The sequence below is a fragment of the Ctenocephalides felis genome, unplaced genomic scaffold (assembly GCF_003426905.1).
Source record: "Ctenocephalides felis isolate EL2017-DRISC unplaced genomic scaffold, ASM342690v1 CF-g0.4_SCAFFOLD_01886, whole genome shotgun sequence".
Classification (NCBI taxonomy): Eukaryota; Metazoa; Arthropoda; class Insecta; order Siphonaptera; family Pulicidae; genus Ctenocephalides; species Ctenocephalides felis.
In genome coordinates, this window is record NW_020538040.1 from 87,297,636 (window position 1) to 87,324,771 (window position 27,136).

Consider the following 27,136-nt stretch of genomic DNA (forward strand, 5'->3'; position numbering starts at 1 on the left):
TATTTTATTTAAATAAATTCTTCAGTCTCGTAAATTTAGAATTAATTGCTAATACTGGTGAAATACGATATGATGTAATTTTAAAATTTTTATTTAAACTTAAAAGAGGAAACAACGTATTTTGGTTGATTAATAACGTGTCGAAACAAATCAGTTATTATTTCTCCGTGTTATTGTTTTTGTGTTTTGACACATTTTATTAAAATTTAAAATAAAATTATTTGATTTAAAATATGATTATTTATCTATGAATATGTATTTGTCTTATCTCGGTTTTACTATCAAATCTCTCTCTGCGTATCGATATAATTTACATATTATTTTGTTTTCGTATGTTGGTGAACTACAGTTATTGTGATTATTATTTTTGGCGAAAAAGTGTTGTTTTTTATTTTAGATTTTCAACTGCACGACGAGGCAATTTGATCAATTATTACGTTCAATAATTATTAAAAGTGACAGATAAAATTTCCAAAATGTTTGATTGTACGCAAAGGATTTGTGAAGAAACAAAAAATGACAAGCAACAAGTAATTACATTTAAATGAATACAACCAGTTAAAACTCTATTATTAAAGACAATTTATGAATTTTAGGTTGCTACTTTATATATTTTAGGAACCAGTTATCCTATATTTACAGGCATCAACAATGTTGGCAGAGATACAAGAACGTCTGATATATTTATTGATGATCCGGTATATATTATATGTATTTATATTTTTATATATTATGCCTTTTTAATTATTCACCAATATAATCAATTCCAGACAGTTTCACAGAGCCATGCTGTTATTAGAGTCTATGATCACAGACATGTTATATTGGATCTCCGTTCTACCAATAAAACTATACTTGATTCTGAGGTCTGTTTTTTTGTATTGATTGATATCACTATAATTTTGCCACTTATTAAGTTTTATTTTTGTAGGGTCCACTTTTACCTTATGATCACTATGATTTAAAACATAAATCGACTTTGAAGTTTGGCAATGTTTCTGGGCAGTACTTCTTTGATGAGGTAATGATTTGGATGAGTACAATATATTTTTAATATATAATAATAATAAATGGTAGTCTACCCGAAGACAGGCGCATGGTTTGAGAGCCACCATAAATAAATGATTCCCTTATCCTTTGTCTACCATTCATGATATATATATATATATATATATATATATATATATATATATATATATATATAATTATTATTAATAAGGTCTTAATTTGTTTTCTTTCTTTCAAGATGGAATTGGAATCACAGAAACCGCCTATTCAAAATTTTTCACGGCCAGCCAATCCATTAGAAAAAGTCTTGGAATCGAGTACAGATTCTCAAATAAATTTTGATGCAACAGATGTATGACAAAAGTTTTTATCTTCTATTTAGCTTTGATTTACCATATACTATAATTTCAAATGAAATAAGTAATTGATCTCTATTGTCTATGTCTTGATCTTTCTTTCCTTGCTTGGGCTACTCAATATATTTTATTTTTAATTTTTTTTTTAGGATTCTGACCGGTTAGCTATTTCTACTTCGCCTATTTTAGATAGTTCTTTATCTAACAGAAGATTGAAAAGTAGCAGTTCTAGGTCTTTATCACCTAAAACAGTTATTGAACTCTCTGACTCAAAAAGAAATACAAATTCCAATGAGATCAAATTTTCTGATGCTTCAATACATGAAGCAGAAACACAGGTATCAAATATTGCACCTAAAGCAACATGCCAGAAAAATAGTCTGTTAGATAGTTCTGACAGGCTAATATTAAGTGAAACATTACATGATGATAATACATCTTTAAGTGATAAAGAAATGTTTGTGCCTGAAACACAAAATTTTGCTGAGGACACTCCTGTTCTTTATCAATCTGTTGCCGATAGTGAACTTGATGATACAGATCAAATGTCAAAGTCAAATAATACTTGTGATGCTGATTTAAATGAAATAATTAATTATCAAGAAGACAGTAATTCTTCTGTTTATGAGATTGTTTCTTCACAATGCCTATTAAGGTCATTTTCTGATCTTTCAAAGTCAGTAGAGAAAGCAGTGGATAATGATATTATTATTGAGGGAACTAACAATAAATCTGTAAGTGAAATTATTTTTTAAAAAATATGTTGAGCTCTACTTTTTATACATTTCACATTAACAACAGTAATGAACTGTTACACTTTTTTAATATGTTTCTTTTATTGAATCACATTCAAGTAATTCATTTCTTCATATAAGAATAACATTGATAAAATTGATAGGAAATCAAATATGACTTTGTCATTTACCTTAACACTTAACAGACAGATCGAACCTGTTCGGTCCTACATAGTTTCCAGGATTTTTTTTAGGAAAGGTAGATATACATGGTTTAAAGCATTGAAACTACAATAAAACTTTAATAATTAATAATATTTTTTTATTTTTTATAACAGTATTTATTAAAGTGATAAGAATTTTTTTAAACATGTGAATATTATCCTTGAGTTCATTATGTGTTAAATAAATCTGTGAATCATACAACACAATTTTTGTTGTTAATTGCATAGAAAGAACACTTTCAGAACATTAGACTATTAATGCATATTTTTATCTGCTATACATTTATTTACATTTTTTTAAAAATTGTTTATTAGGATAACGATATAACAGACTGCGAAGATTGTATTGAAAATTCTGATAATGAAGAGACTAAACCAAAGGTACCTGCTGAAAATGATGAACTAGATATTAATAAAAGTATTGAATTTTTGGATAAAGCATCCAAAGATATCGATGAGGGATTGAACATATCAAAAAGTAAGGGAGAGAATGTGAATGGTATAAATATTTCGCCAACAGTTAATATCAGAATCAGTCCAAGCACTACTGTTGTGGACATACATCCCACGGATGCTGAAATTGTTACTGAAAGAAGTGAGAAATTGATTCATACAGAGAAAAGCAAAGACATGACAGAGCAGAACTTGACAGAAATAGATATATCGGATATTTGCACCCAAAAAGTTCCTACTTCAGTATCTGAAAATTTGCAAAAGAAATTGATTCACACAGAGAAAAGCAAAGAAATGATTCATGACTTGTCAGATGCTTGCACTCAAAAAATTCCCACTTCGATATCTGAAAGTTTGCAAAAAAACAATGCGGCTACAAGTCTTGTAAACAATGAAGACAAAGAAGATTGTGCTATGAAAGATGAAAGATTTGTTGTAGATAAGCAAATAGAAGTAGACATATCTGATGCATGCACACAGATTATACCAATCTCTAATGATAGCGGAAATAAATATTCTGATAAAAATAAGTTTACAGATATTTCTGATCAATGCACTCAAAAACTTCCTACCCCGATTTGTAGAGTTTCTCAACGGAAAAAAAAATTGCCTGCAAAACTTGTTGATCATGATGAAGTGTGGAATATGCCAACACAAAAACTTGATAGTTCAAAAAAATCCAGTTCCAAATCTGAATTGGATTCAAATATCAGTGATACATTTAATCAGCCTACTAAATTAACACATGATATTTCTGATATGCCTACACAAATTATTACAGCTCCTGTACCTGAAGTAATCAACGCAAATCAAGATTCTACAGTTAAGAGCAATGTCAGAAAAACTCGTAATTCCAGGAAAAATCATGTTCAGAAACCAGATGAAAACCGGTCAACAGAAGTAAACAGTAAGTCTTGTAAAGGTGGTATTAACAAATATAATAAGAGTATTTCTTCTAAAGATGAAATTGATAAATGTGAATCTGAGCTAAAAATGTCTGAAGACAGTATTTGTGACCAAACTACAATCATGCTTCCGCGATCGAGTATTAGTGCTCGGTCTTCTCCACAAATATGTGAAAATATTAATTTGGATACCAATAAAATTCTAATAAGTGAAGCATCAGAATCTTTTAATATAACCTCAATCAGTGAAATAGCAAGTGATGCAAAATCCAATTGCTTTAGTAAGAAACCTCATGCATCATCTTACATCAGTAGCACTCCTATGGTTTCCAACAAAAAATTTAACAACAATGGAAGTGATGAATCCTTAAATCTGATTAAAAATAAAACGTATGACACTATTGTTTCACATCGTAGTATAAGTGATGAAAGCATAGAAGACTCTGAGGCTGAACTTATGGCAGAAAATTCTATGAAAATTGATGCAGAAAAAATTCGTTCTGCGATACAACCTCAGCAGATTTTTGGAGATAGTTCCGATAATGAGAATAAGAGAGAGAATGAAGAAGAATTATCTATTGCTAAAAATAAACAGCCCAAAAAACGAAAAGTATTGAATGAAAAAAGTGCTCGCAATTCACAGAAAAAAAAGAAGGGTAAAAACTTGAGCAATTTGTTTGGTGATACGGAAGATGATACAGATGAAGCAATGGGCTCTCCTGTAAGGAAAACAAAGAAGTATACTAGAAATGTTAAAAAACTAGACAAAAAGAAAATTAAAGATTTATCAAGCACTGAAATACCAGACAAAAATTCAAAAAAGGTATCTGAATATCTTAAAAGTACTGAAGTGGATGCTGATTCTTCATTTTATAAGGAGCTAAGTAATAGTAAAGCAAACTCATCAAGGAATATACAGGATGATGCAGTGACTACATCTACTGCAAATACTAAAATAGGACATAAAAGTCAGGAACTTGTACCAAAAGTTGTATTAAGTTCTTTGAACAATATAGATTCAGAAAGTGATAAAACTTTATTCATAGATCGAGGATCAGTGAATCCAGTTGAGAACAAAACGTCAAAGGTAGACTTGCAATGTTTTAAGCAATACAAAATATGGCATTTATATATTGTTGTTTCTAGGTAAAAACTGCTACTAAGATCATGGATTCTGAAAGCCTGGAAAATTTGGATGCAAAGCGAAGAAAAAGTAGCAGAAAACAAGTTTCTGGCAAACTGGAAACGCAAACGTCTAGTAGCCCAGCTATTTCTAAAAAGGTTAATATTATATTTTGATATATATAGATAGCACTATTACAAATGAATATAGAAATACACTAATCTATTACTATGATACCTATATTGTTATAATTCATAGATTTAAAGTATTATTGAGAGTATATATAAAATACTATCAATTTCACTGGTAAAAAAAGAATTATTTAAATTAAACATGTACTTCTAGGAAGAATGTATTAACATAGGCATGCTTAATTAAACTTCAAATATAGAATTTATGTTTAAATTTTTCAAAATTTATTTTGCTTATTACTTATTACTTTCAAATTCTAATGCTTATTACTTTTTTTTATCAATTTTTAGAAGGATGAAGAAATAATTTTACTCGAAGAAAATTTGAAAGAAGAAAAACTGTCAGGAGCATCACAAAGGAAGAGTGCCAGACAACAAACAGTTAATAATTCTAGTCCAGTTATCTCCAAAATGGTGAATAAATACTATATACATATATATTTATAGATTTATATATATATATATATATATATATATATATATATATATATATATAACACCTGTAATTAAGTATTATTACGTTAAGTTTATCTTATAACTTGCCTTTCTATTAATGCGTTCTCATCACTTTATTCACTTATTTATTTTACAATTAAATTTTTACAGAAGAAAGACGATATTAATTTGGATAGATCAAAATCTGAAGATGTAAACAGCACTTCGGGTATAAACATAAGGAAAAGCAGCAGGAAAGTGAAAAATATTCAAAATGAGTCACAGCATTCTTCAAAATCTAGTATTTCAAAGGTTAGTTTTGCACATTTGTATTTCTTGTATTTATATATTCTACATAAGTATTTACTCTTTTTCAGAAAAGAAATGAATTAAATTTGGAAGAGAAATCAGAAAGTTCCGGAGTTTGTACAAATACTAACCTAAGATATAACAATAAAAAACATAAAACTGATAAATTAGAGTCACAAACTCCTACGAGCCCAATAATTTCCAAAAATGTTGGTATAATTATTATTAGTATATATATTTTCTATGATTTTATTTTTCTGAAATTGATAGCCTTTTTTATTACAAAAGAATAAAAAAAAAACAATAAATTTTTTTTGGCCTCTTCTTCGGAAACCTTCAAAGACTGAAATTTAAAAAACTACATACACTATAAAAACATATATACACACTCACATTAAAAATTGTAATTGATTTTATTTTGAGATATAGGTTGCTAAGGGATTCAGAAAAATTATGTTATATAGCTAATCTAGAACAACAATAGGGTGGTGTTTAATATGGACATTTTCGAATTTCCTTACTCCCAAGGGCTCAAATGTTTCCAAATTGATAAAAAACAATTCTCTGAAAGTTATAGCTCTTAATATTAACTTTTAGATAGAGTGCAATTTAATCAAAGTTTTGTATGTAATTAGCATGAAAATATTTCAAAAATTTTCAAAATGCCTTTTAGATATAACTTAGCGATAAATGAATCAAAAATGACAATTTATGTCACACTAAGTTATATCTAAAAAATATTTTTAAAATTTCTGAAATTGAATTGCGCTCTATCTAAAAGTTGATATTAAGAGCTACAACTTTTAGAGATTTTTTTTTATCAATTTGGAACCATTTGAGCTCCTGGGAGCAAGGAAAATTTGAAAATGTCCATATTAAGGACCACTTTAATATATATTTATGTTTATATATATATATATATATATATATATATATATATATATATATATATTAAATTCCATATATTATAGAAAACAAGTGACATTGATTCAGTTCTGGAATGTTCTAAAAATGTAGAAGTTTCTACTACAAATCAAAGAAAAAGCAGTCGAAAGCGAATGCCCAGCATTCATGTATCGGACAATAAATTTGTGAGTGTAAATCTAAAAGTCTAAACTCTATTGAAAATCAATCAACCATCCCATTTATTACCCATATATCTATTTTTAGCTTCAAAGTATTTCTCTCAAAGCGGATCACTTAGAAAATTCTAATACTAGTTATCAAAGGCAAACCAAAAGACAATTGTCCCATAGTAGAGAATCAGAAAATTCTGATGTTGAAAATGCTTGTAAAAAGGTAATTTTGTTCATTTATATAATTTAATTCTTACCTTATACGTTTTTTTTTTTTTAGAAGAAGGAAAATGAACATATAGACCCAAAGCAAGTTTCAAAATCTAATACTTCATCCAGTATTTCAGAAAAGAGTGGTAGTAATTTTAAAATTTTAATAACTTCAGTAAGCGATGATACCTTGCCTGATCTTATAACTAAATTAGGTTTGTCAGTATTATTATTTTAAAAATATTATATTATTCTTAATTTTTTTAACATATTACAGGAGGAATCATTGTTGAGAATCATAATCAATGTACCGTTTTGATAGCTCCTCGTATAATTAGAACAGTTAAGTTTTTATGTTGTCTTGCAAAAGGAATACCCATTGTATCGGTAGACTGGTTGATTCAGTCTTCGAAAGTACATAAATTTTTAGGTAATTTTATGATAACTAAGTATTTGAAGAAATACTAAATTTAAGTTTAAGTTATCATTGAGTTATCATTTTGCAGATCCATGGGATTATATAACAAAAGATAAAGCTGGTGAACAAAAATACAAATTTAATTTGAAAAACGCTTTAAAACGAGCTCAAGGTAGTCCTCTATTAAAGGACTATACAGTTATGGGCACAAAGAGCATTCTCCCGCTGCCACGAGAAACAAAAGGTCAGTAATTAAATTCAAAACTCATGTTGGTAATACCAAGTACTATCTTTATGATATAGATAGTGATAAAAACTTTTTATACACGTGTATGGCATGCTTGGGTATACCCATTCATATTATATATAATATAGACGGATAAATGAGCAATGAGAAATTAACACAATCAATTGCAGATATTGTTGAAAGTTGCGGGGGTACTTTCGTGACAACTAGTCCACGAAGTGGATTTAAAAATCCATCTTTCATTATATCCTGCGAAGAGGATAAAAAGTTTTGGCCTAAGAAAACCGGTAGAAAATATATTCCTCCTATAGTGAAGTCAGAGGCTTTGCTCACAGGAATTTTACATCAGAAATTACATCTTTCTCAACATTTATTAACAGAGTAGGGTGATATACTTTAACAATATTTTGGTAACAGCATCGATAATAATGTGATTTTTGTTATCACCTAAAAGTTTAGACTCAGACTATTTAATGCTTTATAAATAATAACATATTTATTGTTTATTTTTATAGAAATGATTTGTACCTTTTATGTAATATTTTATAATAGATTATTTTTTGAAGAGTTAAATAAATAAATATTTATAAACAAAGTTATAGAAAACTTTTTAATTTGTACTTGCCACAATAAGAATTTTAGTTCATTGGATTACTTCTGATTTTAATATTTCTGTAACATATGAAAAATATTTCAGCTACAATTTTTTTTAATACAAATTTTATTTATATTATAAATTATTTTATATTATAATTTTATTTTATAAACAACAAAATATTTCATATTAAACATTTCAAGCACCTTTCTTTAAATTGTTTTGTCTACTAGTTTTTAACAAGTGTTATGTATATGATGAGCCATTTGTTTACTAGTTTGATAAATATAATGCAATCAATATACAAGCAATTTATGCATTGTTTCGGTTATTATATTCTGCATTGTACTTCGCTGCTTTGAAAGTATTCTTCATCAACATCGCAACCGTCATCGGGCCAACTCCACCTGGCACAGGTGTGATGTACCCAGCAACCTCCTTTGCAGCATCAAAATCAACATCACCGACAAGCTTATTTTTTCCTGTGACTGGGTCCTGTATTCTTGTTATTCCAACATCAATCACAGCTGCACCAGGTTTAATCATGTCCGCTTTAATTAGACCAGGAACACCTGAATATTTAGATTATTTACAAAAAGTGTCAGAAAAAACAGTTACAAAAAGCTTTTTGAAAAAAAAAAGGACTGCTACACAATTTTACTACTGAAGATCTATGGGCTGCATGAGATAAAATAAAGTAGCAGAAAAAACAATTCTTACCGGTTGCTGTGACTACGATGTCAGCAGTTTTACAAAACATGGCCAACTGCTCGGGTGGAGTAAACCTATGACAAATTGTTGTGGTTGCATCCATGGCATGTGTTTCATTCCTACCATCAGCATGAAGGAGCATAGCCATTGGCATTCCAACATTTTTAGAACGACCTACTACAACTGCATTTTTTCCAAATGTCTCTATTCCTGATCTGAACAAAAAATTTTGATATAAGGATTTATTACTTTCTAGTGATAAATCGCCATCAGACATTGTAATATTGTACTCAGGTTAAATTTTTTACTTCATCTCTAAACAAAATGTACCTTTTAATTAACTCTTGCACACCTAATGGTGTACAAGGAATAAATGAATTCATATCTGAACAGAACTTTCCAATATTTTCAACATGAAAGCCATCTACATCTTTTCTTGCACTGACCGCATTACAAATATTTCTTTCATTAATATGTTGGGGCAATGGGAGTTGTATCTAAAATAATACATAAATAATTATAATTATAACAGAAAGAAAAAATGCAGAAATTAGTACAATTCATCACATATGCGTATTCAATACTCAATTGTTTTTACCAATATTCCATCAATACTGTGATCATTGTTCAATTCTTCAATTCTCTGCAGTAACTCATTTTCAGAAATATCAGCTGGAATTTTTATCGTTATGCTATCTATTCCAACATTCTGTGCCGCTTTCATTTTGTTTTTAACATATGTATCACTTGCAGGATCTTCCCCTACTAACACTGCAGTTAATTGAGGTGCTCTGTTTCCAGCATCACACCATTTCAAGATCTCCTTTTTCAGTTCTTCCTGGATTTCATTGGCAATTTTCTTACCATCAATTAACTTTGCCATTTTCCTTTAAAAAAAATGTAAAAGACATTATCTATTAGGAATGCGAAGGGCAACTAATAACGGACACAAATCAACATAATACAGACAGTATTACTATATTGACAATATATGAAATAAAGCTATTTATATTTTATATGTATTCTAGATACATTCTACAAAGAAAAATATTTGTTTAATATTAACAATGAAAAAATGAGGACTCTCACAGTTATGAAATAACCAATATGATATTGCCCATTAATAAAAGAATGATATTTTCACTAGCTTGTTAATAAAATCTAACATCAACAAAACACATATTACAACCTTTATATTCAAAGAAAACTCGAAACAATACTTTTTATCTAAAAGTTCAAGTTCAAATGTTAATCAGTAAATGTTAAATTCAACAGTACTAATGTAAACAGAGTACCTGCCACAACTGGAGTAACATTTGCATAATAAACAAAAAATTCTAAATAAAGCTAAACAGTCTAAACTAATGAACAAGCGGTTAATGTTAAGTTGATTCACAATATGAAGCCAATAATCAGTTCTTACCTTCCGCCCATTCTTCTTTGAGTGGGTGAAGGAGATATACAATTGAAATTTTGACTAGAAATATCTCTCATGGCTATGCTGAAAACTATACTGATCTTTCGTATTGATCGCATTGCCATTTATATGTTTGACATGATTTTTTTTATTTGAAAAAATATCTTATCAATATTTGTAATATTCCATATAAGCATAACGTCATTAACATTAGAGATTCATAGCAGCTGCAATAATAAAAAACATAGGATTCGCGTCAAGCTTGCGCCTTATCGCAAAGCTGCAGAGATGTATTTAAATGGTAGATAATAATCTCCAGAAGATGTACACAATAAAAGAATTATCGATACTTCATTGAAACACACGTTTAACTAGCTTATAAAAATTACCTATTCTTAAATATAAGTGCTGTCAGCTTCAACTCTCATGCGGTCTCATGAATATCAAAATGTGTAATATAACCAAAAAATCCGAGAAGGAATACCTAGGTTTGGATCATTCAGTACTACGTGTCAAATGTCAGTCACTACACTTGCATTAATCGCATTAGCCAAGAAGAAGTCGACCATGAAGGTACGTTTAAAGGAAAACCACAGGAAAAGGAGAAATAAAAGATGTCGTGGTAAACGTATGCTTTTAATTAAAGACATAATACAAATTAGGGAGATAACATATGTTAGATATATACATGCAATAGCATTTTAGTACGTAGTTTTGTGTTAAGATGAGGTTTGGATTGAAGTAAACTTAATTAACTTCCCTTAGTTACCCTACTTTATAGTTATAGTAATCGCATAAAAAACCGAAAATGAAAATTTGTATATATTTTCACGTTTCAGAGGTTTCTGAACATTTTGGCATACCTTGCAAAAAATGGATGTATGTGTGTGTGTGCGGATACAAATTTTCGTCGACGATTTTGGGAAAACGGTTCAACTGATTTCAATTATTCAAAAAACATTCGATTGCTATTGATAAGGAGACGTGCTGATTAATTTTTGGCAAAGGCAGATCTAGCTGTTTCGAAGATACGGGGCAAAAAGTGCCACAAACGGTAACTCAGTTTTTAGGAGAACGGAGCGTCCGATTTTAATAATTCGAAAAACATTTTATTTGTATTAACAAGATTAAGAACTGATTAAATTTTTGCGAAGGCAGATCTAGTGAAAAAAGTAAAAAAAAGAAACTTGGCGGTCAAAAATGATCATTAGATATAGACACATCAAATTATCAGATATTTTATGGCGATTTTAATAATACGTATAAATTTTATTTACATTTATATGGGTTCCGTAACATCGTTGGTCCGTTAGAGGCGACGCGGCGCTTACGCGCTTCGATATTTCATCTTCATGCAGTTAAAGCAGTACGATTGATTTGAAAAAAAGTTCAGAATTTCCAAAATATTTCGAAATAAAAAAAACATTTTTTTTTCAAAAAAGGTAAATTTTTGTAAAAAATTTAAAGTTTCACAAAAATCTAATTTTTTCAAAGTAAAATTTTTTCAAAAATGTTAATCTTTTAAAAAAAAAATTGGTACGGAAAGTTGCAGCAATTTGCCTTAAGGCACGATGTCATTCACCACTAGTTCATGTCTTCACTTAAACTTTCAATTGCTTCGTCTCCCCTAGACACGGGGTTAGTGAAATCATTCATTAAGATTATCAGCTTGAAATATGCAAGAAGAAATATGCTTTATTATAAATCAATCTCATTGAAATCAAAAATATAGTTGGTTTGTGACTGTAAGAAATTGTTGTGCGGATAATAAAAATGATAATGTTTTTATAATTAAGTGTCTTATTCTTTCTAAATTAATTGTTTAATAATTTCACGAATATTATGTAAGGAAGAAAATAGAAAATAAAGAAGAAAACCACAAAATAGTTTTTACCAATAAGAATGCAATTAAGTATTTATAACATTTAATCAATAGAATTCTTCTCTGGAATCTTACATGTGGGCGTGCGTGATAATTTCAATATCGTTATCATATATCATTATTTCATCATTAAACAGATTAATCATTAACGAAAAGCACTCATAATAAATTGACTCAACAGAACTCTAATTAGAACTTAATTAGACAATCTTAATCAAAATGCGTCACATCACACGCGTATATTTTACACTGAAAAAAGTGGTAATATTGGAACGTGCTTAACTATTAATATTCATAATTCAGAATATTAAATAATTTCAATCATGGATATGATTTATGAATATTAATAATCATAATTTTTAATTTATATACTTAGATAACTATTCATTTCTCGTACATATTCATTTGATCTACCTCAATTGGACGTCTGAAGGTATATTTATCAGAATATTTGCAAATGTGTGCAAACATTTAATTTTAGCAAAAAATGCAGAATAATAGGTATTGTATTGTTGACAAAAAATCACGTGGGAAAGGGAGGGTCTAGTAAGGTATCACGTGAATTTATTTTTTATCTAGATTTTCAAAAAAACGATTACTTTGGAAGAATTTTACTTAACTAAAAATACACGTGATATTTGGTGGGAGAGGAGGGGTCAATATCAAGACGTATCACCAAGAAGGAGGGACATCCAAAAATCCTTAAAAAATCTATAACGTGAATAAATGGACCCCAATCTAACAATAAAAAAATAATTAATGTGATTACTAGTATTCTATATATGAGACAAGCATGATATGCTCTAATATTTATTGCTGGGAAAGACACATTGAAAAAAACTATAAAAAGTAGGTTATATAAAACAAACCTAATTTTGAGAAACTAAGTTACATATTTTTAAAATAAATCTTTATTTCTTGGAGATCAGTTAAGTTCTACAGAACTTATTAAGTTAAGCTCTACAAATTAAAACTAAACAAGAAGATTAATTTTTCTTTTTCTTTTAAATAGTTAATGTATATACAATCCCGAAACACGCGATGTGGTCACCACTTTGTGTTCAAAGTCGTGCCTTTTTGGTGTGATGTCGCCACCCCATAGCCAAGCTTGTAGTATGCAGATTGCTACCGCAGCTTGTTCTTATCAGATTCGGCCTAAAGTCGATGTCCCCATGTGATTTGCGCGACGCAAGATAGGCGATATGACCTTATGACGTATAACGTGATTTGTGTTACGCACTTTATATGTATGGTCACACATAAACGTACAACTAGTTCGAAATCTTCTGGTGATTCGGATTTGCGCCAGACATATATCGTCCTTTTGTTACAGCACGGACATCGATGGACGACTTACTTTGTTATGTTTAGCGGGAACTTATATTTTAGGGCCTCTAATTCTACCTAAAAATTCAGAAGACAAAAACTAGTAATGGACAACAAAGGGTTTCTACTTGCATTACTCAACATTGATATTGATATTGTTTCCATATTTATGTTTATAGCATAGGTTGATAGGTTGATATACCGACTCAATCGACTGTTCTTGTCGTTGTTGATGGCCGTAAGAGTGAGCTCTGCAATTTATTGCGGTAAACGACGGCGAAGTGTTCCGATCTTGTACGATGTTCTCCATGAAACAATGCTGGTGTTTAATGGAACCTGTGCTTCAGTTGCGTTTCGAAGTGTCGAGTGCGCGTTGCTTATTTTTTCGCGCTTTGTCGTTCTTGATTTTATTGCTTCCGTCAGTTGAAAGAAACGTTACCGGCAATATGATTTAAAGGGAATGCCCTAATTCTTGTTCTCAAATGATAAGTGCCTTATGAATAATATAATTTGCGTGGAATCCTTTGCTGTTAAAGCGATTTGCGAAAACAGTTGTGATAAATTGATTTATAGTGTTTATGATAATTTAATTTTGTGTTTGTGTTTGTGGAATTATTTTAAAGTAAGTTGTTTTTATTAAAAATGAGGATAAGGATTTTGTTAATGTGCAATGTTTTATATTGCTTTCTATAAATAATAAATGCTCAAGCAACGAATTATTTATATTTTGTGATATTGCATAAATAATTTGTTAGTTATGTGATTTTTTAATTAAGGCATTATTCAAAGACATAAGAATACTGGTTTTACTTATGCTATATTGGACATACTTGATTTGATTTGATACATGAATGGAATTACTTATTATTAGAACCTACAAATTAATATAACTCAATAGTTTAAATTTGTATTCGAATGTCTTTGAAGTAAAATATATATTATTTTAAAGGTTTTAATTCAATCTTTTAAAGGTTAATAATTCAATCATTATTATTTTTACTGATTTTATTTCCTTGTATTTGATTCTTGTTCCCACCTGCTTGCTCAAGGAGAAAAGGGCACCAGTCCGAATGGCATTTGGCAAATACAAGTGATTTATTAAAACAAAACTGTATAGTACTTGTGGCAAATAATTAATGTACAATATCAGACTAACTTTAGAATTTACCTTCAATTCATCTGAATTTTAACTAGTAGTGCAAGGAATTTGTTCATTCAGGCTAGTTACTGGATCTTCCCGTACCGCAATGAAATATTTGAGGATTTTCAAATGTTTTAGCTCTGTATCTCCGAAACGGTTCGACCTATGTTTGCCATAAACTAATCGTGACGTCTCTCCATAATTGTAAATTGAATGTTTTTTGATTCATTCAAATCGAATTCCATATTCTCTCAAAAACTCAATTTCTATTTTTTGCATTCCTTGCTTTCCGAAACGGCTGATTCTGTCTTTGTAGTTGAATAATTCTAATCTGTTAATCGATGCTCCCGAAAATGTCGACGCAAAATCCACACTGCACACACACTACACACACACATACTAACCATGCAAATACACACATACACACACATCAATTTTGTCTAAGGTATGCCAAAATGTTCAGAAACCTTTGAAACGTAAAGATATGTAAACAATTTCGAATTACCTACTTACCCTACCCTACGTAAAGTTGAAAAGCGCATATGTTATTAACCGCCTTGTGGCAATCTGATATCATGCAACAGCGATGTCCATTTTTACTTATAAACATAATCACTTCTTTCTCGCTTTGCTAATCGTGCATATAAAATATTTTGATTTTGAGGAAAACATCGATTTAACCACGAAAATAGTTTGTCTTCAGTCAACTCTTCACCCGTGTAGGTAAATTTTAATGTGAAACCATGTGCTATTTCTTTCTCGTCTATATTTGAATAACTTCAGATCCGACTGCCTCACAAACAAAATCGACTTGTAAACATAGATCAAAAATATGTTTTCATTGACAATAGCTTTTTTTGTGCATTGCTATGTAACAAATGATGATAAATCAATATTATGATTTTTTTATTGAGTAGATTATGCTATAAAATATAAAATTATGTATGAGGGCTAAAAAAAACTATCAAGTAACTTGTACCCTAATAGAAATTTTACATAGCTTTGAATTTTGATTTAAATTTTAGCTGAAAGCGTTTATAAAAAACATAATCACTTCGACAGGGAACGATCACGCTATGGAAATATTGTGCAAAAGTGAGATAAATAGACATTTTCAAATGAGCAGAGATATTTAGCGTATTACAAAGAATTAAAAAAAAAAAATTTTTTTCATTAATTAAACTTCATCCTCAGAGTGCTAATATTTATACATGTATTTCGCACAATTCCAAAAAAGTGAATTTGCTCGAAATGGAAACTCCTTAAACTGTGCATTTGCATGGTGCATTAGGGTTTATTTCCTATTTTATAGTTTTTTATTAAACTGTTTATAATAATGTTTTAAAAAACTTATTATTCTCAATGCCATTTATGATTAACTGTAGAAGACAAAAGTCTTTTCATTATTTTTCGAACTACTATTATCACCTGTGTGGTACATTTGCTTGTTTCATTCATTATCGGCCTTTTACAAAAAAATCAGAATTAATGGCATCTTATCTATTTACAGCAATTTAATATACAATCATAGACATTTATTACGTTGCTCTTAATATAATTTGTCTAATGTTATTGGCAATGTCCATGCCACACATGCGGTCGCCTGCAACATCATGATATTGGCTCATAGTTATCGCGGGAGATACTAGAATTTGCATATTATTTACATAGAAAAGATTATGTATATACAAATATGCGCTCGTAACCATGAAGACGTGTTCCCATGGTTGAATAGAATTATTTTGCCAAAGTGTATCGTTGACCGGGAGTACGTAATTTTTTAAGACGATAGATTGCAAGTTGCAATTTGCAACCATACAATTTATTTGATTCACATATTTTTATGGCTGGTATTGGTTATAGATATTGTTTCAAACTGCAACAAAAATCAAAATATCGCTCCAAATCTTTGGTTTCATGACATTTAAATTTAAATAGTTATATTATTGTTCAGAACTTGTGATTTTGATTTAATATGATTTGGAAGAAATTGTTATGGAATAAAAATCTAATATCATCTTTATCACCGAGCAGTCTTTACACCCTTAAATGTTATTGAAAATTGGTTTGAATTGTGGAGATTCACAATTAACTCCAAATCGGTTCATATTTAGAATATTTACATTAGGAAAGGTACATGCCCGCATGTTACAATTTATAATAAACAATTCCAATGCGAGATCACGTGAAGTGCTTGGGGATGTACTTAGACAAAAATCTTAAAGGTCATTCTCAAACCGGTTTGGATGTATGGCTTCCCAACAATGGGATGTGCCAAAATGAGCAATTTACAAATATTACAATGTTTTCAAAATAAAATTCTTCGACAGACAATATCCGCATTAATTTATGTCCCGATATGGTTAATTCATCAGCAATTCAACAACAATTGACGTTAGTAGAGAAGTAGTCTGGAAATAACATCTTTATACAAAATACAAGTAGCTTTTTGGTACTTTACATTCTATTGAAATATTTTAAAAAATATTCTATCTTTTTCTATATTAGTTTAGTACTTTATGAAGAGGACTCAGTTTCCTTTTATCGTGTCGTGCATGGAAACGCGTCCTAAAGATGCGGTTCTACATCGACATCAAAATTTGCAGGCTTGGTAGTAAAAACCAGTATCGCGAGCCGCTGGCCGTTGAGCCGGCTCGCGTTGTCTCAATGACCTCGTTTGCATTTAAAGGACATAAACTGACCGGGAATAAAAAAAAAAGCAATAAAACGAAGGCGACGTTAAATTCAACAATATGCCTTTCGTCGAAGCTCGATCATCTCTCATCATCCTAATCAATTGGTATGGTATAGAAATAATCTCATGTCATATCTTGGAATTCGCAACATTAGTCTGATTTGTGTCAGTGTAACGAGCATGCTGAAAATTTGTTCCGCTACTGTTTCGGATAACATAACGTATTGTTGTTACAAAAATTCCAAGACCATAATCATATTTCTATTGATTTCCAATAGGTTTCCTTGCCAAAAATGTAATTGTGTAAAAGATTTTGAAACGTTCTTTTCATGATTGCATCTCGTCAATTTTACGTATCATGGTTTTACATCGGCGGATACGATAAGTAGTATTGGGTTAGTGCTTCTGGAAGGTCGAGTTTTTTTACCTTAATTATATACTTTTACAATGGTGCAACATTACAGTAAAATTACTTCTTTTCGTATATTTGCAATCTTTTTACGAATCTGTTTTAAGAAGTACGTTCTACCTAAAACAATATTGTAAATTATTTAAATACCATACTTATTATGAAGCAAATATTTTCCTAATTACTTTATACCTGAATATGCGTACACCTAAGTATTCGATTTTGCATTACATTATTCTTTAGAAAACTGTTCGTGAAATTTAAATTGCTTTTCTTTTTGAAAATATTTTTTTTTTCAACCTTAACAAATAGTTTGAATTTAGATATTCTATTAAGAATAATTGAAATGTAATTTTTTTTATTTTTATTATAATACTACTAAAAATCACATTTTTTATTGTATTATAGATTTTTTAAATGCATTTTTCAATTTCTTTGTATCATTTATTAAAATAATCAAGATGAAATTTTTTGTAACATTAGGCTTTACTCGCGCATTGTCAGTAGAATAAGACGTATATAATGTTCTGTTGATATTTTGCTAATAATTAGATATAGTTTTATTGTTGGCAATAATTTGTTTTAACAGTAATTACATTTTTTACAAACGTTAAAATTAAAAAGAAATAATAAAAATAATAATAACAAGTTAACTAAGCTTAATAATTTAACTTTTACCGGAAGCCAATTGTTTGTCAAGTGCATGTGAAGTGCAATATTATGATGGCACATTAAAATTGTAAATTCAAGTAGTAAAAAAACTATAACGAAGCAACTTATATGATAAAACACCACAGAGACTATAATATATTTATCTTATTCGATTTTTGATCAATGACAATATGAGAACGCTCCAAATACTTCTATTTGCTTTAATTATCGTTTAACGCCGTGGCTTCCAATCTGTGGGGCGCTGTCTCTCAGCGGGGTGTATAGCTGTTTCAAAATGCAATTTTTAAAAATAAAGAAAAAAAATTAAATTATATAAAAATAAATGAGTCATTATGAGTCATATTTTTTACATAATATTGCATATTAATTTGCAGAGTGATAATATTCGTTGAGAATGAAATAGTTGAAAAAGCTAGTGGAGTATGGCATCGTGCCTTAAAGCAAATTGCTGAGATTTCCCGTAGTGTAATGAAATATTCGAGGAATATTAAATGTTTTCAAATATAATATTATAAATACTGTAACTTATATATATGTACTAATATTTATAAGAATTATATAAACTGAATAGCGAAGTTAAAATTAATTATTTGAAGTGAGCTTTAGAACTTTAGCTAGGATTAAAATTAAAAATCGATTTTTTTTTCAATATTCAAAAAAACTTTTTTTTTGGAAATTAATAAAGAAAAATTTTTTTTAAAAAAAATCCCAAAATTAATTGTTTCGTCAACACAAGCAGAAATCGGATCAACACAATCAAATCGAATGCTTATTCTTACAAAAACTTGCCTTTTTTTGCATATTTAGCTCGGTATCTCTAAAACGGCTGCTTTTGTCAAAAACTAATAATCACTTCTCCCCATCATTACAAATGGAATGTTTTTTGGATTCCAAATCGGATGCTCTGTTCTTTCAAAAACTCGATTTCTATTTTCCGCACTTTTTGCTTTGTATATCCGAAATGGCTGGACCTGTCTTTGCCAAAAACTAATTAGCACATCTCCCTATCAATAGGAATCGAATGTTTTTTAAACCATTAAAATCAAAGTGTGCTTGAAAAGCGTGGACGAAAAACTGTATCCATACATATATATATATACATACACACACACATCAATTTTTGAGGTATGCCAAAATGTTCAGAAACCTTCAAAACGTGAAGGAATGCTAAAATTTTCAATATCGATTTTTTGACGATTACAATAACTTATCCAACGGGAAGTTAATTAAGGGGAGCGCGACAATTTTTATTATTATAATGGGGGGAGGGGTCACCAAAAGGTTGGAAACCACTGGTTCACCGAATAACTAAACAAAACAAGCCAAGTATGTATATGAGTAGCATTGTATTTTGCGATTCTAGATTAAGCTATTGCTGAGGTTGCTTATGCAAACAATTGCAGGAGTGTGCCATCACGATGCGACGGCTATACTATAATAAAAATGAAGCACAAAGACCATTCAATAGCAATTGAAGTATAAAGAAAAGAGTGGATTGAATTGAATTGATTTGAATATTTATAGGAAGATTCAGCAAGTTGTCTTAAGGCATAATGCCATGAACTACTAGTTGGTTCATGTTTTAGTAGGAAAATATAATAAAAAGCATCACTATATTAGAAAAAAACTGCCTTTGTTGCATAAATGGCGGCAAAATGTCGTTAATATATTGAGTAGTTCATTCAAAATCCACAGAATCCTCCTTTGATGCAACGTCATAAACCTTGGATTCATTACGTATCTGGTCAATTTGAACTTGATTGCGTCGCCTTGTATATGAACTTATCATGATTCAACGTTCTTAGACTATTATATATTTGTCGTATACGCACGACCTCGCTCAGCTAGATATTAGATTTAAATGCTCTCTGTTGTACTGGAACTAATTTGCTATGTCGCGGAACTGCACGTTGACGCTGATATTCATGGGATTTTTTCTCTGAAAGTAATATATGCTATAGGCTCATTGTAATAATACATAATAGAGAAATTGCATGCGTTCATGTTTCAGCTGATAGAATTTGACGGGTGAAAATCGTTTTATTTGTACAGTTGCATTTTATATCCCTATGCCAATGTATTTAGATATACATTTGCAAATAAATCTTTTAGCTAGGTTTTATTCTTTTGGAAAATCAAATTCATCCTATGAATTGTTCTAGTTGCGATTTGTTTGAATATTTGTTGATGATTGTTAACTAAGAACTTTTTTATTTATTTATTTATTTGAGCATTTATCCGCCTACAACATTTTATTTTTTATATTCTATACTATCCTTTATCATATACAATCAATATATACAATATCCTATTCTATACAATTTTCTCTCCTCTAATTCCGCTTTCATCTTCTAACTTCTAATTCTATTCAACTAACTTCTATCCTCCTTTATTTCTTCATTCATCTTTTTATTTCCGCATGTACTAATATTTTTTCTTCTTACTCATAATTCAACTCCAATATTCGAATTCTATATTTTTTAATTTAACAATACAAATGTTATGTCAATGCCAGGACTTGAACCGAGTACCCCTATGTCATGTCATCGATTAAGCACTTCAGTAGTTTCTGGTTGAAAAACTGAACCAAGTGCATTTTACAGGCTCCTTTTGAAATCAGTTTAATACCATTAAGAGAGTTCTGCAGAGATCGTAACAAATGTTAGAAAGAGGGTGATACCTGAACTAGACGGTGCGTCCAAATTTCTCAACTAATCTTTCGCAACTTCTGGCAGGTCATAAAAATGTGTAGGGTCGGCCATAGTCACGATGGAAAACAATATCTTCAGTTCAGGCCGTCCATTTCATTTACTTAAGAATTAATTGTCTGACCAATTAGAAGTAGCTTACGATTGACGATTACCTTCCAGTCTCACCACAAATACATTACCTTTTTCAGTGTCATTTCTGACTCGTAAACGTTTGCGGTCTTGAAAACCACGATTTTTTGCTTCCGATTGTCGTATGTTATCTATTCTTTATCACCGGTTATGAAATGTTTCAGAAATGGTTCGATTTTATTGCATTTCAGCAGAGCATTGCAGACGGTAATTCGTTCTATCAAGTTTTCCGCGTCCAACTCATGAAGGTCCTACAGCTTCATTTTGTAGTCAGCTTTGTGTAATTGGCTCAGAACAGTTTTTTGGTCTATGGCTAGTTCCATACCGATGTCGACAGTGCTCATATACTTATCTTGCTGGAGTTTTTCCAGAATAACATAAACTTTTTCAATGATTGGCGAGCAGATCGTGGTATATCTTTCACACCAAACGAATGCTTAGCAAGCCTTTTCAGCGCAGTAGATTTTAATAAAGCACCTTCAGCATATAGAGCATAAATTCTCTATATATATTGCAAAATATAGCGCATTTTTGCATTATTAACTTCCCGTAGGGCAAGTTATAGTAATCGCAAAAAAATCGAAACTGAAAATTTTTGTATATCTTTACGTTTCAAAGGTTTCTGAACATTTTGGCATACCTTAGTAAAAATGGATGTATGTGTGTGTGTGTGTGTGTGTGTATGTATGTATGTATGTATGTATGTGCGTGTGTGTATGTATGTGCGGATACAAATTTTCGTCGACGATTTCGGGAACACGGATCAACCGATTTGAATAATTCAAAAAACATTCTATTCGTATTGATAAGGAGACGTGCTGATTAGTTTTTGGCGAAGGCAGGTCTAGCCGTTCCGAAGATACGGGGCAAAAAGTGCCGAAAACGGTAACTCAGTTTTTAAGAGAACGGAGCGTCTGATTTGAATAATTCAAAAAACATTTCACTTGTATTGACAAGTTGAAGAATCGATAAAATTTTCTTGAAGGTAGGTCTAGCGGTTTCGGAGATATGGAGGAAAAAGTAAAAAAATGAGCCATTTGGCGGTCAAAAATGATCATTAGACATATGCACATCAAATTATCAGATATATTATAGAGATTTTAACAATAAGTATACATTTTGTTAACATTCCTATGGGTTCCGTACCAATGCTTATGCGTTAGACAGCGACGCGGCGCTTACGCGCTTTATATTTTGTCCCTATGCTGTTAAAGCAGTACGATTGCTTTGAAAAAAAGTTCAGATCTTCTACAATATGTCAAAATAAAGAAAAAAAAATTTTTTTCAAAAAAAAAAAAAAATTAAAAAAAAAATGTTTTTAAAAAAAAAATTTTTTTTTTCAAAAAAAAGTTATTTTTTGTCCAATTTATAGTTTCGCAAAAATCTTATTCTTTCGAAGTAATTTTTTTTTCAAAAATGTTAATTGTTTTTAAAAAAATAATAATTTTTGGTACGGGAAGTTCCAGCAATTTGCCTTAAGGCACGATGCCTTAATTGCCTTAAGACAGAATTCCACTTACAGCTAGTTTTCTTTGTTTTTAAACGCCAATAACTATACAACTTCATGACCTATTTTGATGAGTTTAACGTTATAATAAATCTCAAAGTGTCATCTTTCCAACGAGAATTTACTGGTGCCCCCTGAGATCTGCACTTTCTGAATTAGGTGCAACTAACGCCGCCTATTGCAAAAGACGCCACGAACTTTTTTCTTTACCTAATACTGTCTGTTACGAGGACATTTTGTGATTGCTTTGTATCTTAGTGTAGTTTTCCCATCCTAGTTATGACATTATGACCATACTTGAAAGTATTTTCTGGCGTCTTATATTTAATGCAAAAATGTCTCCAAAAGGCTGTTTTGAGATCTATGACCACAAGTCATATGATATTTGAGATCTAATCATATCAAGTGAATCATACTGTTTGATACCGAGCTGGCCGAGGTTAGGAGCAAACCGGGTACTAGAGATAGCTAGCCTACGTTCTTTACTTCTACACCACGGCTGGCTCTTTCACAAAATAAATGCCGTTAATTGCGATTGAATGAATACTCCATGTTAAACTTCTTGTTATTTCGAAGGTGATTCAACTCACGTTTTGCATGCATTACGGACCTATATTATTATGCGATATGTTATTACAGAACATGCTAGCTAATATTACTTGCAATTATGTATCCATTATGCATCACATGTGGTATAAAATACCTCCTACTTTCCTCAGAGCCCGTACGAACTTCGTTCAATTCTTTTGTGATTTCTTGAGCGTATAATATTCTATAACATAGACTCTACGCTATTGATATTGCGTCATTCTATGCAAACAAAATTAATAAAGCAATTCCGTAAAATTAGTTTTTATTAGTTGCGTTTTATATGTTGTGAAATGTTATTTATTCAATTGTAGTACTAAATTGTTGTTTGCTTTTGCTTTTGAGTAAAATAAATTATTACATGTATATGTATGTGTACACAGTATATGTATATGAATATATTAAGTTTTTTTAATAGCTATTTTTATTTAAGATTTTATTTTTCTTAACTAAATGCCTCTTTTTTTCTCAAAAATATAATTCTTTATTTATAAATATTTTCATATTATGTGTCCCCCTTTTCGTAGTCTATTAAAAAGTTTAAAACTTCCTTTATTTATTTTTATTTATTAGCTAATTTTTCAACATTGAATTCAACTTTAACAATGAGTGAATGCAATATATGGAACCTTTGGAAAATTTTTGATAGTGCTCAAAATGTCTAGACGGAATTCCAATCTCGTGATTGGACTTTTGGGTATGATAGTAATAAAGTCAATTTATAACTAAATAATGACTTTAATTAACTTCCCGTAGGGCAAGTTATAGTAATCGCACAAAAATCGAAAATGAAATTTTTTATATATCTTTACGTTTCAAAGGTTTCTGAATATTTTGGCATACCTTAGAAAAAATGGATGTATGTGTGTGTGTATGTGTGTGTGCGTGTGTGTATGTGTGTGCGGATACAAATTTTCATCGCCGATTTCGGGAACACCGATCAACCGATTTGAATAATTTAAAAAACATTCGATTCGTATTGATAAGGAGACGTGCTGATTAGTTTTTGGCGAAGGCAGGTCTAGCTGTTCCGAAAATACGGGACAAAAAAAGTGCCAAAAATGGTAACTCAGTTTTTAAGAGAACGTAGCGTTCGATTTTAATAATTCAAAAACATTTTACCTGTATTGACAAGATGAAGAATTGATCAAATTTTTATGAAGGCAGATTTAGCGGTTTCGGTGACTTAATGTAAAAAAAAAAGCCATTTGGCGGTCAAAAATGAGCATTAGACAGATGCACATCAAATTATCAGATATTTTATAGAGATTTTAACAATAAGTATAATTTTTTTTCACATTTCTATGGGTTCCGTACCAATGCTTATCCGTTAGACGGCGGCGCGGCACTTACGCGCTTTGACATTTCGTCTCTATGCAGTTCAAGCAGTACGATTGCTTTGAAAAAAAGTTCAGAATTTCTAAAATATGTCAAAATGAAGAAAACATTTTTTTTTTCAGAAAAATTTTTTGTTTTCAAAAATGTTAATCGTTTTTAAAAAAATAATAATTTTTGGTACGGGAAGTTCCAGCAATTTGCCTTAAGGCACGATAGTTTATTTTTTGATTATCACAGAATATTTTGAACACCGCGCAAGAATTACTTCATATTCCTGAAGATATGGTACTTTTCAACGGTAAGTTAGCAAACAGTGAAAAGTCATGAACATTTTAAATGTAAATTACTATCTTTTATTATAACTAATTTTTACGAGCAAAATTAATTCCGTTAATTTTGTTAAAGTAAATGAACTCCCTAAATCGCGTATACACCTCGTTATCGTTCATATATGTTTTATGGTGCATTTTTGTTCTCATGCCCGCATCACGAGGCCACGTGCAAGTAATTAATGGATGATGGTTGATTATACTGACTAAATGGAATAAACATTAACCTTATTATATTGAATATACATCAAATTCATATTACTTGATTAATCAAATACATTTAATTAGGTCTGACTCAATAACTCGATGCATTGTTAAAAAAAATAGTTAATTGTTTTTAGTGCATATTTTTCAAGTCAAGTTGTGTGCTGTGTATCTCATATAGTTAATCTAAACTTAAATGTTGTATTTCATTCTGTACTTCAATTTCATTAATTGATGTTTTGCCACCATTCGGCATATCAAAATTCAAAGTTACGCGACTAATGATTTTCTTTGTTAACTTCCCGTAGGGTAAGTTATAGTAATCGCAAAAAAATCGAAAATGAAAATTTTTGCATTTCTCGACGTTTCAAAACCTTCTGAACATTTTGGCATACCTTAGAAAAAATGGATGTATGTGTGTGTGTGTGTGTGTGTGTGTGTGTATGTATGTATGTATGTATGTATGTGTGTGTATGTATGTGCGGATACAAATTTTCGTCGACGATTTCGGGAACACGGATCAACCGATTTGAATAATTCAAAAAACATTCGATTCGTATTGATAAGGAGACGTGCTGATTAGTTTTTGGCAAAGGCAGGTCTAGCCGTTCCGAAGATACGGGGCAAAAAGTGACAAGAACGGTACCTCCGTTTTTAAGAGAACGGAGCGTCCGATTTGAATAATTCAAAAAACATTTTACTTGTATTGACAAGATGTAGAATTGATCAGCTATTGATTTTCATGGAGGTAGGTCTAGCGGTTTCGGAGATCTAATGAAAAAAGTAAAAAATAATGCCGTTCGGCGGTTAAAAATTATCATTAGACATATGCACATCAAATTATCAGATATTTTATAGAGATTTTAACAATAAGTATATTTTTTTTTACATTTTTATGGGTTCCGTACCAATGCTTATGCGTTAGACGGCGGCGCGGCACATGCGCGCTTTGACATTTCGTCTCTAAGCAGTTCAAGCAGTGCGATTGCTTTGAAAAAAAGTTCAGAATTTCCAAAATATGTCAAAATGAAAAAAACATTTTTTTCAAAAAAATTTTTTGTATCCAAAAAAAAAATTTTTTTTCAAAAAAAAATATTTTTTTTCATATAAATTTTTTTTTTCAAAAAAAAAGTAATTTTTTGTCAAATTTGTAGTTTCTCAAATCTATTTTTTTTAATTAATCTTTTTTCAAAAATGTTAATCGTTTTTAAAAAAATAATAATTTTTGGTACGGGAAGTTCCAGCAATTTGCCTTAAGGCACGATGCCCTAATTGCCTTAAGACAGAATTCCACTTACAGCTAGTTTACGTTTTCAATTGGCAGGTTTGATGAGCAGTATAATGTCAAATTACTTATAAGCTTAAAAAGCAAGATTTTTTACTTTTTACTAGACGGCCAAGGCAGGTCGAAGATCTAGGTCTAGCCGTTTCGAAGATTCTGGGTCAAAAGTGTCAAAAAATGGTATTCAGTTTTAGAGAGAACGGAGCGTTCGCTTTCAATAATTAAAAAAAAAATTGTACTTGTGTAACTGATTAAATTTTTGGGAAGATAGGTTTAGCGGTTTCGATGATCAAGTGAGAAAAGTAAAAAAAATGCCATTTTGCGGTAATAGAATAAATAATTATTAGACATATACACATCAAACTATCAAATTTTTTATAGAGATTTTAATAATACGTTTACATTTCTATGGGTTCCGTATCAATGTTTATCATTTAAATGCGACACGGCGCTTACGCGCTTTGATATTTAGTCTTTAAAACAACCACGTGCGATTGCTTTGAAATAAAGT

The 27,136-nt window shown here is 30.2% G+C and overlaps 3 protein-coding genes across 8 annotated transcripts in view; 2 read left to right on the top strand and 1 right to left on the bottom strand.

Moving 5' to 3' along the window:
- Positions 1 to 397: 397 nt before the first annotated feature.
- Positions 398 to 8,150, top strand: LOC113377757. The gene is made up of 17 exons (XM_026618174.1): positions 398 to 530; positions 597 to 698; positions 771 to 866; positions 932 to 1,021; positions 1,247 to 1,360; positions 1,514 to 2,098; positions 2,638 to 4,767; positions 4,827 to 4,961; positions 5,286 to 5,408; positions 5,601 to 5,741; positions 5,807 to 5,947; positions 6,710 to 6,829; positions 6,909 to 7,037; positions 7,095 to 7,239; positions 7,302 to 7,454; positions 7,531 to 7,686; positions 7,860 to 8,150. Exons 1-17 carry the CDS (start codon positions 477 to 479, stop codon positions 8,072 to 8,074), a joined length of 4,629 nt encoding a protein of 1,542 aa, XP_026473959.1. The 5' UTR covers positions 398 to 476; the 3' UTR covers positions 8,075 to 8,150.
- Positions 8,151 to 8,491: 341 nt separating this feature from the next.
- On the bottom strand, positions 8,492 to 10,933 carry LOC113376951 (bifunctional methylenetetrahydrofolate dehydrogenase/cyclohydrolase, mitochondrial-like). Of its 2 annotated transcripts, none has more exons than XM_026617084.1 (5): positions 10,802 to 10,933; positions 9,594 to 9,882; positions 9,326 to 9,492; positions 9,005 to 9,210; positions 8,492 to 8,856 (listed from the first exon to the last, which is right to left on the bottom strand). In XM_026617084.1, exons 2-5 carry the CDS (start codon positions 9,876 to 9,878, stop codon positions 8,597 to 8,599), a joined length of 918 nt encoding a protein of 305 aa, XP_026472869.1. In that variant the 5' UTR covers positions 9,879 to 9,882; positions 10,802 to 10,933; the 3' UTR covers positions 8,492 to 8,596. The 2 variants fall into 2 exon arrangements, with proteins under 2 accessions (XP_026472869.1, XP_026472868.1); XM_026617083.1 differs by lacking the exon at positions 10,802 to 10,933 and adding an exon at positions 10,419 to 10,633.
- Positions 10,886 to 27,136, top strand: part of LOC113376950 (SH2 domain-containing protein 4A-like) — a 136,989-nt gene continuing 120,738 nt past the window's right edge. For 2 of the 5 annotated variants that reach the window (XM_026617081.1, XM_026617080.1), the window contains exon 1: positions 10,886 to 10,985. The gene's annotated coding sequence lies outside the window, so the exon portion shown is untranslated. Of the gene's footprint in view, positions 10,986 to 13,926; positions 14,243 to 27,136 lie in introns of those variants that run through there. The other 3 variants (XM_026617078.1, XM_026617079.1, XM_026617082.1) reach the window with 2 other exon arrangements.